Below are 18,438 nucleotides of genomic sequence, written 5' to 3'. Positions count from 1 at the left end.
GTTGATGTATATCAAGGGGTTCCCGAGCTCTTTAATGTAAAGCTGCTGCCATCCAAGCTGTGATAATCTAATGAAGCTGTGAGCCTCAAGAGAAAATTCAATGTTCACTCTCATGGGAGCACATTTTCCTGTTTTCCCTCCGCAACCTTTATATTAAATCAACACAGATAAATACACAGAGGTTGTAATCACAGTCTCCACCATTTTCTCTGATGACTTTGCCCATCATCCAAATCATCGTCCCAAACCGCAGAGATGTTAGTGCAGCTGATATCCCCAGTCTGTTGCTTCAGACTTCATTGAACACAAAAGCCCACATAACGTATTCATGCAGATTGTATTTCGCAGCCTGCCTTTGGTATAGCATTGTACATTACAACAACAATTTCTCTATCTCCCTGGTGATTCTCCTCTGCACAGGAAAACAGGAGCAGCTGATTAATTTGAGGAGACAAAGCCACCCTCTGAATATCAAGTATCATCCCTCACCAGGAACGACACTGATGAGACGTAAATGACATGAAGGCTGCGGCCATGCTTCACTGATAAGGCCACCGTTTTCCTGCCGTAGTGAGTCGGGGTTTGTGCAGAGCGAAGAACAAAAGGTGCTTTCATATTTATGATGCATCGTTAAAAAAAAGTATAAATTTGACCTTGCTTCATCAGCCTTCATTTGTCAAGCTAAGATGTGCAGTATGCTGATGGGAAAACCTTAAGTGTGTATTAATTTTAAATCTGTTGTAGAAATTAAATATTCAGCTGAGGAGGCGAGAGTGTTGACTGGGATTAAAGTGTGTGTGATAAATTCTGCATACTCCACATTTTGGTGATAATTCACTTCATTAAAGTGAAATGCTGCAGACATGATGTCATTATGAGGTCATTATTTTCTGCTGGATAATTAAACTGGCGTATGAGAATCGTGAAATTACATCTCAATTTCCTTTACAAATTCCAAATTGAATTATTTTTATCTATAGTTAATGTTCAAATCTAGCACAGCTAAAAATATGTATATATAATCTGTGTACTGTAAGTATGTTACAATATATCCACTAACCCTGATCTGTAATGAAGTACATTTGCAGCACTTACAAAGCCCACCCTTCTTCATTACAAGAAATTAAAATGTTTTTAAGCAAATACAAAGGAATTTATATGTAATAAACGTATGAGCAGATTCAGTGCAAGTCACACAACCAGGACATGACCAAATGCTGGATGCATGTATGAAATGTATTGTATTTACAGGATTTACAGAGCAAATGACTGCATCAAAACCATGATCCCATGTGTGAGTATGACTCAACAAACACAATACAGCTCGTCTTCTCTGAGGGAAAATGTCTTCAATGAACTCATCAACAGAAAGAGATTCTAATCAGACAAAGAAAGCACAAAACACCATCAATCATTTATAAGCCATAACTATTCAAATAAACAATATAACCATTAGCCAATGATAAAAACACTCTGAAAGTGTTATGAGTGATGACACAGTATCACAAACTGTTATTAAACAACATTTCTTATAATAACAGCCCTTTGTGTAGACATCTCAACTGCAACAGAGTGAAACGGCTTCAAATAACTGTTAGAGCAAGGTTTTTCCCTTTATGTACAATGTGGAATACATGGTACACAACTTATTATTTTGATGGCTGTATAAGGCAAGCTCGTATAACAAATATGGAGCATGAAATAATATTTAATAGCTGGAAAAAATTCAGCCCTCTTGGTACATTTGCATACTCTTTCTCTAGGTCACGAGTTGGATGGTATCCCAGCATACACTGCTTTATCTAATTTCCATTACAGGTGTAAGGACATACATAAACAGACTCATTTATATTCTGCAACTCCCTTGACGTACACATATTGAAATAATAATAATAATAAAATAATAATAATAAGCTTTTGCTTAGCACTTTTCTGTAATGTGTAGGCAAATTGAAGCACAAGCAGGAGATACATATATGATCGTTAGGAGAACAGTCACACTCCCGAGAGAAAAAGCTCAAGCTCAAACACAGGAGCTCCCTGCTGTGACAAAGCAAACAAACTCAGCTGACACGTCGCCGCAGATGCAAAAACATTTAAGCAGAAATAATTTAGCTGGCCTCAGTACCAAGATTTCCAAACCCCTGATAAAAATGAGGTCTGAACATTGCCTTAATTTTGCCAGTTTCACTCTTCTGCTGTTATCCACCAACTCTTGTTTAGTTTATTTTGCCCGTCATCAATGTCATATGATATGATTTCAGAAAGCCTCACCAAGGTTGCTTGGGTTGTTTTCTTTTGGAGGGGGGGAAATGGGCTTTTTCTATTGCTGATTGTTGGATGAAAATATAATGTCCACTCTCATCTGTACAGTATTGTGAAGCTACTGTCGTCAGTCAGTTATCTAGGCTGCAGTTAACTTCTTTAACCATTATCAAATGAACCATATATATATAAGAATGGTGTCGATCTGTCAAACTGAATGTGAATAAATAAATAAGAAATAAATGATAACAAATTCAAAACAAGTCCAACACAGTGTTTTAATCTGACTGTGATGGATTAAGTAGCACCAAAGATGCAAATTTTCATTGGTTTTATCTCTGATGCACATTCTGTCTGTGTATGTGCACCTTGCGTTGTGTGTCTCAGTGAGTACATCTCATATCTTCTTGTTCTGTTGTGGATGCACTATAGCATTTGTTTTTCACTGTGTGTTCCTCCCTGTCTACGTTATCCTCTCACACGGTAACAGATGGCCGATGCTAACAATGATAATCCAGTAACAGACTCCTCAGCATGGATCAGCAGTATTACGGCTGCAAACGCTGTCTTTTACCTAATGGAAGGCACAGGAGAGAAAGAGGCAATATATTGATGTGTCGCAACTGTTTTAAGGCAGAGAGCTGCATCACAGTATTCCATGCAAGTGAAATTATAAAACATTTAAAAAAGAGTGTGAATACCAAAAAACAACAACAAATGTTTCAAGTTCTGATTATAATTACCATGAATCCCTGATGGCCTTCTAATTAGAATTACATCACGATGTTAAATCCACCTCTGCAGACATTTATGTCTCCTTGATTGATTGATTGTACACATGGTTGCTTTGTCACCAGCTGCAGTTTCCAAAACACCACAAATCACTGCTCGTGTCCATCATCCCACTTAACACAATTAATTCCTTCTGCTGTCAGAGGAAAAATAGCAATGCCACTCACATTTGGCTCAAGTGATATCCGGGATGGGAGGAGGTGATAGAGAGATGTGGCAGCAGGAAAAGCAAATTTTTGAAAAAGCCATTCACTCCCCCACTCATCGTTCCCTCTTTGAGGTCAAGCAGAAGAACAGGCTGAAATGCAGCCAATTATTTTGAAGGTTTTCATTTCTCCCCATTTATGTGTACACCCACAAGTTGTGCAGGATGAGGGCCCGGTATGGAGCATGCGCTTATAGAGTGCGTACTGCTGCTGCGGCTAGGTGTATAACAAGTTCAATGGCACACCCACAGTTCGGCTGGAACGTTTCAATCAGATTTTTTCATTCCGTCATGTCTTCTGATGACAAGTTACGGTTCCTGGCCCTGACTCCTACTCCACCTGGAAAGTGATGGAGTGTTATGTCTTATCCATCCCACCAGCTGAGAAGGGAAACATCACACTGACCTGCACGAGGGGCAAAACTACACTAACACACACTATTAGCTACAGAGTCAGAGCAGAAGGACCTTTTTCAAGGCCGACGACTACCTGATATGTTTGGCGATGATACAGTGGGGTGGGGGTTTATGTACAATGTCAAACATTTTCTTGGCTTTGAGGGAAGGACTTTAAAAATGGACGCACTCTGTGCAGCTTGGATCCAATTAAAGGGACAGTTTCAAGAATTTATCATCTCTCTCCCCGACATTAAAATATATGTGAAGGGCACTTTTTGACATTTTTCTCATTTCCTTATAAAATAATGTGTAAATCTTGATATATAAAAGTCAGACACATTTATGGTGTTGACATCTAGCACTTTGTTCAATCTGGTGCATATTAAGACTCCCTTTTCCATTTTTTCTTACCAATATAAAGGGCCACACAGACATGTATAGGACCCTAGGTATGTGATATACGGAGTGCAATTTTATTGTAATAATGTGAGACTATAAGGTGACACTTATAGGCTTAGTTAGTTTAATATATAAGCCACTGTATATATCTACAAGTTTTGGCTTTTTACAGGGTAATTTATTATATTCTGGAGTCTCTACATAAGGGAACATACTGACCTTTCAGTTGATGGTGTTCACAGAGTATGCAACAGAGAGAGTGGACCTGTGCAACCTGATTTAACAGGATAACATTTAATTGCTACATAATCAATACTCTGTATTAGTCAACTCAGGTTTGCTCTTCACAGCGATGAACCCTTTTAGAAGGTGAAGTAAAAAGCTGGTTGGAGAGGAACAGTCAGGCTACTGCAGCTATGTAGGTTGTAAATAAAGAGAAACTGAGTAAAACCCCTGACTATGTGTTGGGTGGCAGATGGCAGAGCAGCCTTGGTTACAGTGGAGAGCCTCTGGGATGTTCTATGACAGATACAGTGGTATGGTCTCACTGTGACAAATATTTTCCATCACAAAACCTGCCCTAGTGTTACTAAACACCTTCAAACACCAGCTACTCACATGATTTGCCTGTCACAGCCATAGCCACATGCATCAGTGTTATTACATGTCTGACCTCCAATGCAAGAACGCAAAGCCCAGCAAGAAATCCACTTGTGCATAATTCAAGGATAATAATCCATTTACGCACCTGAGAATTACCCGGAACACACAAAGCACAAGTGTTCTGCTGTCATCATTCTTTTAAAGAGACCTTCACACCAAAAAACATGAATGTTCTGACTGCCTCAAGCAAGAATTGAATACTTCCATGAATATAGTGGACTGCAGTGAGACAGATGTTTCAAGAAATGCATTTTTGCTATTTCTCATATAGCAGCCTTTGCACAGTTTGCAGTTTGCATGGGGATCATCACAAGGAGGGAGGAAATGACGTCGGGAAACAGGAGCCCCACATGTTCTGCACAGACAGACATGTTCCCGGAGCTCCTGGTCGCGTGCTGCCTCATCGACAGCAAACGTTAGCCAGAAATTCTGCAGCTCAACCTGCAGTTTCTAATTAGACACATACAGAGAAGAGAGAAGAGCGGGGGTTGAGAGAGAAGGAGCGGACAAGATATTTCCTGCATCCTCCAATCAGCTGCTATTAATCAGTTGGCTTTGAAAATGTATTGGGACAGGGAGAATGACCTCCACTTTTGTTGTTAATGCGTAGCTAGAGCAGTTTAATATATTAGATATTGAACTCAATATAAATCGATACCTCACTGTTTAAATTGAGTGGCATACACATGTCTGAGTTTCACATTCTGGGACTTCACTCTACCTGTTCGTGGCCCTAATACGCAGCCAGTTCTATTTGATGTAAATGGAGAAGGTAGGAAAGCCAATAGTTTTGCAGATAATCTCATTAACACTGTATAAGTAGGATCACAAATTAGACAAATTCCAAATTCACCCTCTTTGTTTACTTCTTCATATTTTGTTCTCCATAATTTACTGAAGGAATCTCTCTAATAAGGATTAACGTCTAATGATATTGCTCACAAGGGAAATACTGAAAGACCAAAATACATTGCTTTAAAATCATTTCTAATTATTTTTTGCACACTTTGAAGAACAAAGATTAGATGTCAAGTTATATATTTGAAAGGCAATGTGCAGATATTGGACCTGACTCTGGAAGAAGAATCAATGAAAACTATTTCATAAATACTAAAATTCAACAAACTAAAATCTGGTGATATCCTGCATTTACTTGATTGTGACATTACACTCTAATCATTTGAAAATACTATCTAGCACAATTTTTTTTTTAACAAAATTCCATTTTTAAGAAAACATCGTTTTCATCGCTTCAATTATTCACAAAAAGCAGGGTGGTAATGCAGTTGTGATTTAAAATGTTACAGGGATTCAGCAGTTTAAAAGCTATGTTTATTAAACGTGGACTGAGAAAGGTGCATTTCAGTGTAAACAGGAAAAAACACAGCTGGGGACTAAAGAAGAATCACGTGCATACACCTGACAGGAAGGAGAGCTACAAATTAATCATGAGAGGAGGATGCTGATGCAAAGGTTATCCGTCATTCCGCAGTGCTAAATAAAACACAGCAAGATACAAGACACGGCCTATACTATTTTGGATTTACTGTAACATCATGACATTATGATGACTGTTTATTTGCGTGGTTAGACAAAAGGAGGACATTGTGTGGATTATGCTACAGAACTACTGTACATTGAGGCAAAAATCTGCCTGACAACAGTGAAGTATGTGCTTGTTTTCTGTTGGTGGAAGGTGGTGTGGTGACGTCTGACGGTGTGATTTTGGCTATATATCATAGCAGAGACAGTGAGGATAAAAAGTCCAAGGTTCTGCCGGTCCTTTAGGCTTCACGCTGCAATGTCAATAACTTCCTCATGCCTCAAATGATCAAACAGCATTTATGTGCCGGAAAACCTGACTGGGTTTTTAACCTCTTTCTCCACAATGTCAAAGTCCAGGATGAAATAAAAAAGGCAGCGGGATCAAGGTAAACATCGCTATCACAGCTTTTTATACAGCGCTCCCCTCTCTCTCGCTCACTCTCCAAAGAGCACAACATAAATCACATGGCAACCGTAATGGGAAGTAGGACTGCAGTGTGCCAAATGAAGCAATAAAACAGATCCAACCTTTCAAAGCATTAGTCACACAGTGTCCATATGTCCACTGCTTTATTGAAGCAGACGACGCTGGTTACATTCAAACAAGCACCTGTGCGCTACACCGAATGTCTTAAATGAAGGTCACTGATACGTAAAATGTGAGTTAATCAGGAAATTGGCACTGCACCCTTACAGCTTGATAATGCTGGGCTGTCAAAAGGGGAGCAGGGTTCTCAACAGCGGAACTCTTACATCAGCCGTCTAATGGAGACGCACAAGGACTGACACATCACATCTCTGCATCAGTCACTTTGATGTGACGAGCACAGGATTAAAACCATATAACATATAACAATTCTTGGAACACAACGAAACAAGAGGGGTCGTCAACACACGATGAGCGTGATTAGGATAACAGAGAGAAACATGATGCATCGATACAGGTGGGAAAACTTCCGATAGCGTCTAAAGCTACTGTCCATATTCATGGTACTGTGACTTTCCCCTGATCAACAGTGATCAGTGATGACTCCTTCAATTTGAAGGACGCATGTTAACACTTGGGCCTCAGCATTAGAAAATTAACTAAAAGAAAAGAGGGTGGTTCCAATATACAACGTTCCCCTACTCTACTTTTTCACAGCACACCATTTGTAACACACATATTCATCATATCAACCACTCAAACTCCTCTTACATCATTAGCAGTATATGTGTGGCAGTGAGAACACGTGCAATAAATCTGTAGAGGGGAGAAAGGAAGAAGAGAGAGAAAGAAGAGGAAAATAAATTGAACAAATGGAAAAAGCTGTATGTTATAGGCAGTGTTGGTCAAGTTACTTCTAAAAAGTAATTAGTTACAGTTACAAATTACTTCTCCCAAAAAGTAATTGAGTTAGTAACTCAGTTACCACATTGTTAGAGTAATTAGTTACTCAGCAAAGTAACTGTGGCGTTATTTTTCATGTTTTATAACGCTGTTACGTTCTGTAACATCTTTAACGTCAAAGATGTTTATATTAACTGATTGAAGAATAAAAACACTATATACAGTATTTTAGAACATTTGGTATTTATTTGAACTCAATAGATTGCAGCCTGCCATATGATGCATAGAATTAAAACATATAAAAATAAATATTGAAAATAAAATTCAAGTGCAAATGTAAACTTGGGTAAAAAGAAACAAAGGAAAATCTGGCCATTAAGTAGTGTGAGAAGTAGTGCCGGTACTTCCAGTTATTGAACGCTACTTTTGAATTTCCCTGGCTCGTCGCCATTGTCGCTGTCTTGAGCTGTAGTCAGAGCGTGCAGTGAGACAGCTCTCTCCACGCAGCTGGGGTGTAATATTGTAACAGATCGAGAGACCCCCCCACCAGTGTTGTTTGACAGCCGTCGCCGGATGATGACGTAGCGAGCGACGTCAAGCCTATTTATTGGTGGAGAAGGAGTCGCAAGGGACAGGAGAAAGCGGAAGTGCGGAGGAAGCCGGCAAAACAGCGTGACCACTATAGCGGAGGAAGTGAAAGAGAGGCAGTGGAAACCCTCGAAACTAAGGAGCGGACCTCTGAGAGAGACTGAGTAAGCCCTGGCTGGTCGGCGACTGCAGAGTCGCTGCCGGTTGAGATCGCCGACTGACCGCTTCATTCAACCAAATTGTAGTAACGCGCCACTTTACATTATCAATAACGATAACGGCGTTGTAACGATGACAAAAGTAATTAATTAGATTACTCCGTTACTGAAAAAGAACTCCGTTAGTAACGCCGTTATACTTAAACGCCGTTACTCCCAACACTGGTTATAGGTTACATGTATGAACTGTCACTCGCTGACAAGGCCAATCACTGTGCACCACAGCTGCTATACGATTCTCCATGTGTTAAGTTTTAATGGTGAATTCAGTGCATCAAGTAGCCAAAAAAATGGTTTTGTAGAGGACACAATGGGGTTTTTCTCGAGATCCAGTTCAAAACTACATTTCTGATTGAGTTTCAAAACATCACAATAAGCAGAGAGAATATTTTAGGATTGTGTCACACTACTTAGAACACAAACAGTATGAGGACTTTTATTTTAAAATATGTATCTTTAGAATATAACTGGTTTCCTAAAAGCAGGAAATCTGAATTTATAATTTTAGGGAGGAGATACTCGTGTGAAACGTCTGCCAGCGGCAAAACAACACAGTTAGTGCAGGATTAATAATTCCTGCCTGGATAGAGCTGCTTTGAATAACACAGGTCTGATCAGAACAGCCTGATTAAAAAGTGCTTGCTTGTTCAAAAACACTGAATAATGAAGGTCATTTTCATCTCTTCTAAAACAACAACTTTTCACAATTTGTATCATGAGGTAACAGGATCTCTCTACTAAGAAATTCTAATCAGTGTTCAGCTGAAAAACTGTTCCACAAATGTGCTATCCCTGTAAACACACTTTAGAGGAGAACCTGGTCTTCCTCAAAGAACATAGGGATGATAGGGCCAAAAATGCTGTCAAGATAATAAAAAAAAAAATCACAATATCCAATGTCACATTATCATTATTTCTTTTAACTTTAAACATATACTTTTGCTGCTGAGTGAAGGTTGTTATTTGAAACTCTTTTCTATGATCAGGGACTGACACTTAACAGCAAAACTCTTTGCAAATCTGAGGTAGAACAATTTTGTGTTATATCTCCTAACTGTGTTTGCACAACCTAAAGCATTATATCAATCAATTTAAGACGAACAATAAGTATTGTTTCATTGTCCAGCACGACAAGAACCCACCATTAAAACATATAAAGAAGAAAAGGATTTCTTTGTCTTATATTTCTATCCATTATCCAATATTTCTAAGACAAGGAGAAGTAAGAATTCCTGTTAATGTTAAATCTGATGATAATTTTCTCAGACAGTTAATCATTAAAACACACAGAGGGATATTTACTCAGTTAAGAGGACTGCAGCGAATGAAGAAATCCTCAAAGTTTAAAAAACAACTTCCAGTTTTATCTTTCCCAACATGTATGATAAAGTCCAATCACTAAGGTTGTGCAATTTAAAAAAAACTGTTCCTGTTATAAAGACAACTGCCACTGCTGTTACAACTACCTTGTATTTCACAGGCTACAAACAGAACAATAACATAACTCTAGTTTCTACAGTTAAAAGGATATTACTAAAAATAAATTCCATGAATGAGTAATGTTTTTTTCTGCACATTTATGCTAGATATGACAGATTTTACAATTTTTCCCCCAATAATGCTCTGACAATGCTGCTTGTCATCATTAAAATAAAACCCATTCTGCTTCTGTTAAGTCATTAAATCAAAGGCTATTACTTTTAAAAGGCAAACATTATTAATGGAACAGATTTGGCCTTTCAGAATTCTTTGTTCTTGGCTCTTGGACGTAACTATGTTTCACACTATAATTTTGGAAAGTAATGAGTGAAGGTTATATATCTAAGTAGGGCATTTCATTATTTTAAATATGCTAATTCTTATGGGATGAAACGTAGGACAATGACTTTGAGATGAGGAAGAGCATGAAAAAAAAGGAGAGCTTATTTGAATGGTGCTCAAAAACACCTGAAATTCATGGGAGAGTTGCTCAACGCATGGCTTCAATTGATGTGGGAAAGTCACTTGGGATACTCAGACTATTTATATTTTTGAAGAATGTGTTCAGAAAATAAGTAGTTTTCTCTCTGCCTCTGAGTTATCATCGCAAGCAGAGCTTCTTCTCTGCTGAATGAATCCTTCCATCACCAGCTTGGACTATATGTCAGACACTGTGGGTTCTATTGTGTTGCTGACATTGACCAAATGCCACAAAACACCAGTGTCCATGCTAAAAGGTTTATATGTACAAGCTGTGAAATATTAACATACTAGAGGTCATTTTGGCTGAAGATTGGGTGGCCAATACTTAATTTATAAACCCAACAAAACAGAGCTAATGTGAAATAGAGAGCGACTATAACCAGGATCTGCACTGAATATGCCTTGGTTCAGGAAAACACTGCCGTCTCATCTCTAATGATCGAGTTTGCAGTGACAGAATGACATACATCATCACCAGAACCACTTTTAGGTTTAATCAAAATGTCCTTGATTTTGACAGTTATACAGACAAACATCCTGACTGACTGAAAGAGTCTGTCACACTTTGAGGAAGAAAAGTGAAACTGTGCAGATTCTACCCTTGCCTGTCTCTTTCCCAACATCTAAGCAGAAACATATAACCTTTCATGCCAAAATGTAATTTAATCTGCCACATTTTCTTGATCTTTATGGTTCTTCAGATTTTGTGAAAAACAAATAAGAATGTGCTGAGGGGATTTCTCTTTCCTGGGGCTATTTAGTTGAAAAAAACCCATGGAGCAGTCACTGGAATCAAATAAGGGAGCAAGATTTGTGTTGCACACATTCAAATAGATGATGAAGAAACAACAAAGAGACAGAATATCATGTCAGATAACAGGAAATCCATGAATGTGCAGTTCCAGATATACCCAGCGACACTCTGTGCCTAACAACAAGACGAAAATGCAGCACAGCAATAAGCAGATTGTGCCACTATCTGCTATGTTTGTTCTGGGCAGGAACGGGACCTGAGTTAAGTTCATTGTTCTAAAAGAGGAAGGGGTCTGGGGAGAACTGACATTTGATTAGCCAGGGCTGAAAGAATCATTTGCCACTTTAAAGGGCTCACGCAGAGGTCTCTATCTCACACACGGCACAAAGCGCGAGTGTCTTTGCTTGTTTCGGAATGATACACTTCCACTGCCCATGTTTAAATAGCAAATACACTTGCACAGTCTGGAGTTTCTTGGTAACAACACGGTTAGGCCATATAACCGCAACGTCTATAACATGTGTTGTATGTCTTGTTCCTCTCTCTCCACTTATTTCCTGTCACCCTCATTTCAAAATGTTCAATAAAAGGTGAAAAATACCTAAAACACTAGTAGATCAAGCTACAAGTGCTTCATTTGCGAACCCATAACAGTAATTCTAAGTCTTCAATCACAACATGCTACAGATACATCAGCTCCACGTTACTTTTACCCCATTCTGGTCTTCATATCTCATCAATATCACTTCAGCAACATACATTATCATCAGTATCGCCCTGAAACAGGTCACCATATATCATTGACAGATAATCAAAATACATAGCCTTCTTAATCTACTTCAATGTTTGTCTTACAGCATCTACAAACTGACCTCCAGGACAGAACAAAACTGGCCTGGTGTAGACTAGACTAATATTGATATGTATTTAATGGGTTACCTTAAGCCCAACGAGGAAGCAGCATCTGCCACTGCTAACATAAGGGTAGTGTGAAACAAAACACCTTGCACACACATGGAGCTTTACTGATGACATTTTTTCACAGGTTCTGTTTGTGCAACACTAGCAGTGCCCTCTGAAAGCTGTGTGCAGCCAGGCCTGAAGCAGGGGAGGAAAGGTGGGTGCACGGCAATTTAATATCAGCCTGCTGGTATGTGCTCCTCCATACAAAGAGTCTCACGTGTATGGTACATAGAACTTTAAAGAACAAATAACATGGGAAATTAGATTATTGTTCCTTACATAACAACATTGTTTAAACATTTGAGTAAGCGTTAGGAGGAGGAGAACATGACTAATGGCTAATGCCCAAAGGAAGCAGACAAAGCCAAGTGTAGTGTCACAATGTAAAAATAAATAACTTCTTATTATTTAGATAATAGATTATTATCAGTAATCACAAAAGATTCAAATTTGTGTTAACATTCAAAATGAACTATTGATTCATGTTAATTTTACATTAAATTGACATAAAAATCCTTTAATAACGTGTATGTATGTATACAATTTTAAACATAATCTCTATTAAGAAGAGAAGTCTCTACATTTACTGAGGGATGTCACTCAAAGACAATATCCTGAATATTCAGGCTACATTAACACAATATTCATTTTACTGCAGGAGGACAGTTTATTCATTACAATGAGATCTGCTAATAAAATCAACCATTAAGCTAAAATATATACATATTAAACTGGGGTTTCAATGTCATTTGCTTTTTGCACCGTTACCATTTTCCCCAGGTTCATTCAATAATTAATTCTTAATTTTATGTGTTAACAGTCAAGCAGAATTACTGAATTTAATAGTGTGTGTAAAAAGACTCATTCAAAAATGTATATTATTTATTAAAATATCCTCATTGTATCAAATTATTTAATCTGACACACACAATATCAGTGAAAGCCACTTGCCAAATTGATGCCATGTGATATATCTATACTCCAGAGGATCTTCTTTCATTAGTAATATATGATGGAACTCATTCAAATCAATTACAGCAATTCTGTAACAACACAGAATAAATGGAGCTAAACAGCTGCCAAGTACTGGTTTCATATGCATCAATACACCAGTTTAGTTTTCTACTGTGCTTACAAACACATGCTTGTTCACTGCCTGCAATTTGTCTCCTTATTATACACCAACAACAAACAACAGTTTCGTGATGGCACATGCAGTCTTTCGCTAAAAACTGACATTTAAATCCTTTTCCACTAGCTTAGTCAACAATGGAAATGAGATAATTGATCATGTGCTGGGTGATCTCTGTGAGCAGCAGAAGGTCACAGCCCGCCAGCTGAGTTGATAGAGGAAATGGCATTGATGCTCCCGAGCTGCCATTTTTCTTCCTTGACAAAGACTCCATCTGCCACCAAGCCATTTACAGCCTTCAAGTCAGAATGTCAATGATTTCCAACCATTCTACAACTCAGCGTTCACCTTGGTGTCACCTCTACACCGGTGTGAGCGCTGACACCACAGATCCTTAGTGTGCAGCCCCTGCAGACTGCTAACAAAGGCATTAAGCCTACGCAAGAATGGTAAGCAGTTTATTAGCATTGCTAATGTTTAAGTGTTTTTGAGACTCAGGGTTTCAGAAATTCTGGTTCACTCAAAGAAACAACTAATTCATTAGATCAGCAGCAAAAATCAATGCACAGTGCAGCTGTGTAGTGATAAAGTCAGGGAGACACTTAAAATCCCTGTTGTTCAATAAAGACTGCATGCCAACAGTAAAGAAGGAACAGCAGGCAGCTGGCCACGGCTGCCCAAGAAAATTCAATTTTGCCTCAATGCCATCTGCACACCTCGGAGACGCCCTTGCAGGTCTTCAGTCTCAGGCTCCCCAGTAGACCATGCCAGTGCTGTCCCAAATCCCAGTCATACCTGACCTGTCACCTTAGAGGAGAGGCTCACATAATGAATTCCACTTTATTGACAACAAAGTAGCCCCTGTGATTGAAGCTGCCTGGAACTCTCTGATGTACAATTTCTCTCCTAGTGGTTTTATGGCTGTAGAGCAGACCCCAGTTGCTCTGTAAATCCATACTTCTTACTTCACTCTTTCTGTATCCTAAATATCATAATACTCTCTTTAGACTAGCAGGCTGTATAGCACCAAGTTGAGAAAAGTAGAGTATGTGTCTGTGCATCAGCCTGTTTTAAAGTCACATAAACATGCACGACCCATGAGCTTCTTTGCTGTAAATGACAGGAAGTTCAGGGCACTTTGGTGCTAATGAGAGGCGTCTTTAGAGTTTAAATAAACAGGCATACTTACAACTTGAACCAATCCACAAAAAGGTTCTACGTCGCCCTTCAGATGATATTCTAAAGATTTACAGCATTGCAACTATACCTCAAATTAGACTGAGATTCCACCATATGGCTGCTAAGTTTTTGGACTTCAGTTCCGGTCCCACGACTTCATCCTTTATTCAAGACGCAGGTGAATCAGCACCTTTAAACATTCCTATGATGCACCGTCATCACAAAGGAACAATCTATTGACTTTGAAGCCAACAAAGGTAAAGTATCCAAAGATCCACAACAATTCTCTCTGATTTCCAGAGGGAAAAGATGTTTGTCATTATTTTATATTTGTAAGTTGTGCAGCAACCTACCTGTTTTTTGCAACCAATTGTAATTGTGGGCAGTTTCCTCATAGGCCTTGCAAAGTTTCAGCTTTGTGTTGTTTTAATGGTGCAGAAGCCAGAATAATTGGCCATCAAGGTAAAGACTGGTCACCTGACTTGTCTTATTAGCAGGCTGTGTATTTAAAGATCTTTCATGTCATAAAGCAGCATGATGTAACCAGTGAGTCTGGATTACCACACAAACGCATAATGCACCCGGCAGCTATTCTTGGAAGCTAAATATGTCTGTATATTCATTAGACTGAGAACAGTCAGTGTCAATCCGCCATCCCTACAACAGATAAATCTCATAGTTGCATCATTCACACGAGCCTTTGATTTACCATTGACAGAGTCCTTTCATCTCTTCACTTTTCTTTCCTGCGTGTATTTCACTTCTCCCTCTAGGCAGGAAAAAGAAGTGGAAAGAAGACTGAGCTATGCTTTTTACTACAACACCATATTATATTACCACAGCTATCAGTTTGCTATTCTGGCAAAATCACAAAACATAGCCTGCTCTGTGAAGCTACACTATTAACTGAAGATCATAAATATTTAAAAGAGAAAGAACAAAATGTCATTTGCACAGCTCAACCTCTCTCTTTTATACACACAAAGAAAATACAGGACAAAATAATGATCCATATTAAACATGTCAATCACCAGTCCATAAAGCTTGCCTCCCCCTCATTTAAGACCTAAATGATAATCATGTAACTGCAAATTATGGATAACACGCTCAATGCCAACACAATCTAAAAAGGTATATATACAGATATACTGAAAATTACAAATCTGAAATTATAAAATTATGAACCCATTTAAATTAACTCAGATAATTGATTTGAAATGTCATAATACACTAATGTATTTATTCGAATGGCATATGATGAACTTTCTCTGCCCTAACAAGTCTTCAGAATTCTTCATTCGTGTCCTTTTTTTTCTCCATTGCATTGAACCGCTAAAAAAATAACAATAATAATAAGTGTCTATCAAGTCCCAGCCTTGAATTAATGGTTACAGTTAGCATTGTGTCATGTTAACTTATTATAGGTATGTGTGTTTTGCATGTGTTGTATCAGGAGAGTGCAATCATTATACCTCAGCCAATGGACAACCAAAAGCACTGGCTGTCTACTCTGCCATCCGAAAACCTACTGTGGCCCCTGTAGATAAACTGAAGGTTACCGGTAACAGCCATAATAAATCCTTGAAAGCTTCTACAACACCCTCACACGAAAGGGAGGGAGCTCAGCTTTACAGATGATGTGGTTTGTGCGACCGTGCTCGTTTTTGCCGTCGCTGTTTCAACCCGGCTTGTCCACACAGTGCTGCACATGACCTGTCCCTTCCCAGGGTCGGTCACATAAAGAGCGGGAGACTTTTACCCCTACTGTAGATCAAGAGTGGCCGTGTTCATGTCATGAATTTCATGGCACAATTTCAGTATTCTTTGCTTCATAAAAATTAAGTGGGTAGGCCGGCACTTTCACTTTCAGGACACTGTTAAAAGTTGAAAGAGTGAGGAAGTACGAATGGAGTCAGAGGAGAGGACACAGGAGAGAAAACTTTGGTGGGATTTGCCCAAGGCACAGTAAATGAGAGTAAAAATCTGTTTCGCCAACAATTCAACAAGACAATTAAGGGTCTGAAGTATTTCTTTTTGAGAATATTTCACTTAGAACAATACTTATTTGATTTGAGATTTGTCTGCTTTGACGTTGCTAATTTAGTGTGAGAGCAGGCACAATAGTCCCCATATAGCCATTCTGAGGAAGAAGTGTTTTGTGAAAAAAAACTCTCATCAATTCACACCTATTCTACAAAGGACCATGAACAACTGAGACGTTTAAAAAATTGACTTGGCTTACAAGACTGCAAATTAGCTCTCTCCTAATTTAGCAGTCAAAAGAAAACCATGTCACATGGTGACAGAGTAGAGCTCAGGCTGAAGGGAAGGTGAATTTGATAAACCCACCACCTCTGTCTTGCGGCAACAATTTGATTTTTAATTGCAGCCAAGAAACATCTGTATAAAGTTACTATTTGAGGAGTAACCCATATTAATTTTTTTAAACAAAGCCAAACAATAGCCCCAGCCTCACCAATTAGCCCTGTTTAGCTCTCAGTAATTTATCTAGAAATACCCTATAGTCTTAAAAAGTTTTCCTTTCTCCCCCAAGAGATTTAAATGTGTTCTGAAGCCTCGATACGCCAATCCTAAGAAAGACCAAATTAATTAGATGCACACAAAATGAGTGCAGAGCATAATGCAGCACAAACTAATTTCATAAATGAGGACTTTGTTAAATTTCAGCTTAATTGGAGAATTTTAATCCTATGCCTAAATAATACAGTAAAATGAGGTGATCAGCTCAGTCCAGCATTTCCGTTCATGGGTGACGTTTTCCAGTTTCACAAAAGCAAACAGCTTTTTTTCCTATACAAAAATCTAAAGATGCACGACATACAAAAGGGCATGGGGAAACTGACGTATCCAGACACTTACTGTATGAGACGATCCTCAGTTCTGTGACATCCCGGCTCTGCACCTGCAACACGAAACAACAACGTTCAGATTTATTGCGTGATTTTTATGGATTTACTCATTCAGCATGGTTCCTACATGAGAGCTCTGTGAAAATGAAATAAAAATGGTAATGTAGACTGGAGGAAAGGTGAATTATCCATTCTAGACATCAGCACAAAAAAAATAAAGCTATTGCTCCCAGCAAAACACACAGGGAAATGGAACATGACAAAAACACTTTGGAGGAATTGGATTATAGGCTACAGTATAACAAGAGCAGTTACGGGGCTGAAGAGCCAACATCCGATGACATTAGGAAACAAAAACATTTATAGATCAAATAAATTGGCATCAAGACAGATTTTGTGTTTTTAAATCTTAGTAATAAAGTCTCCTTCCTAATAGAACTCTGTTGATTCTGTTCATACTCTGACAAAACAGGTTTTTATGATGTAATACACATATGTAAGGCAGCACAAACACCTCTGACCTGCCACCACATGTTTACTATTTATGCCAATAGCATCTGTGTTCATTTTGTTTTGGAATGTAAAGAAACGAAACCTCGACCAAGCATCTTTGAATCAACCCTGAATCATTGAAATCCTTTCAAGTCTTCGTACACCACTTAAATAATCACTTGATCACAGACTCCAGGCTTTACTGCAACCATAAGAGTATTGATGTCATGGTCCAGTATAGCAGATTACAACCACTTGACATCCATCAACAACAATCCATAAGGTTTTTATCTTCTTTATTATTACTTTAAAGTTGGAATTGAGCTTACTGTAAAACCAGACAGTGTTTTTCCTTTACAATATCTGTACACCATCCCTCTCGATAAGCTGTGGGGTAACACCATTGGATAGTCCTATGTTAGTTTGGATTCTTTTTCCACTGATGTTAGTTTTTTGGGGATTTCTTTGTACAGCTGAAGCCCATGTTGTTACACTCATAGAATAACCTAAAAATGGCTGCATGCCAACTTGTGGTGTCATAGGAGTAAGCTTCTGTCTCAATGGACTCAAATCAGTTATTCACAAAGTAAACAGAGAAAATTACAGACATTCCACAGTCCTCTATTGTGATTGTGTCAATAAATTACACGACCATTTCCTATGGCAGAAAAAAGAGAAGATT

At 38.5% G+C, this 18,438-nt stretch overlaps 1 protein-coding gene across 1 annotated transcript in view; it reads right to left on the bottom strand.

Annotated features, from left to right (window-relative positions):
- LOC133021331 (bromodomain adjacent to zinc finger domain protein 2B) overlaps positions 1-18,438 on the bottom strand; it is a 47,836-nt gene that overhangs the window by 23,899 nt on the left and 5,499 nt on the right. Inside the window, exon 2 of the mRNA XM_061088124.1 lies at positions 17,275-17,317. Coding sequence (XP_060944107.1) covers positions 17,275-17,317 — 43 coding nt within the window. The remainder of the gene's footprint in view (positions 1-17,274; positions 17,318-18,438) is intronic.

Source organism: Limanda limanda, chromosome 16 (assembly GCF_963576545.1).
Source record: "Limanda limanda chromosome 16, fLimLim1.1, whole genome shotgun sequence".
Classification (NCBI taxonomy): Eukaryota; Metazoa; Chordata; class Actinopteri; order Pleuronectiformes; family Pleuronectidae; genus Limanda; species Limanda limanda.
This window is presented reverse-complemented; position numbering and strand designations above follow the sequence as displayed.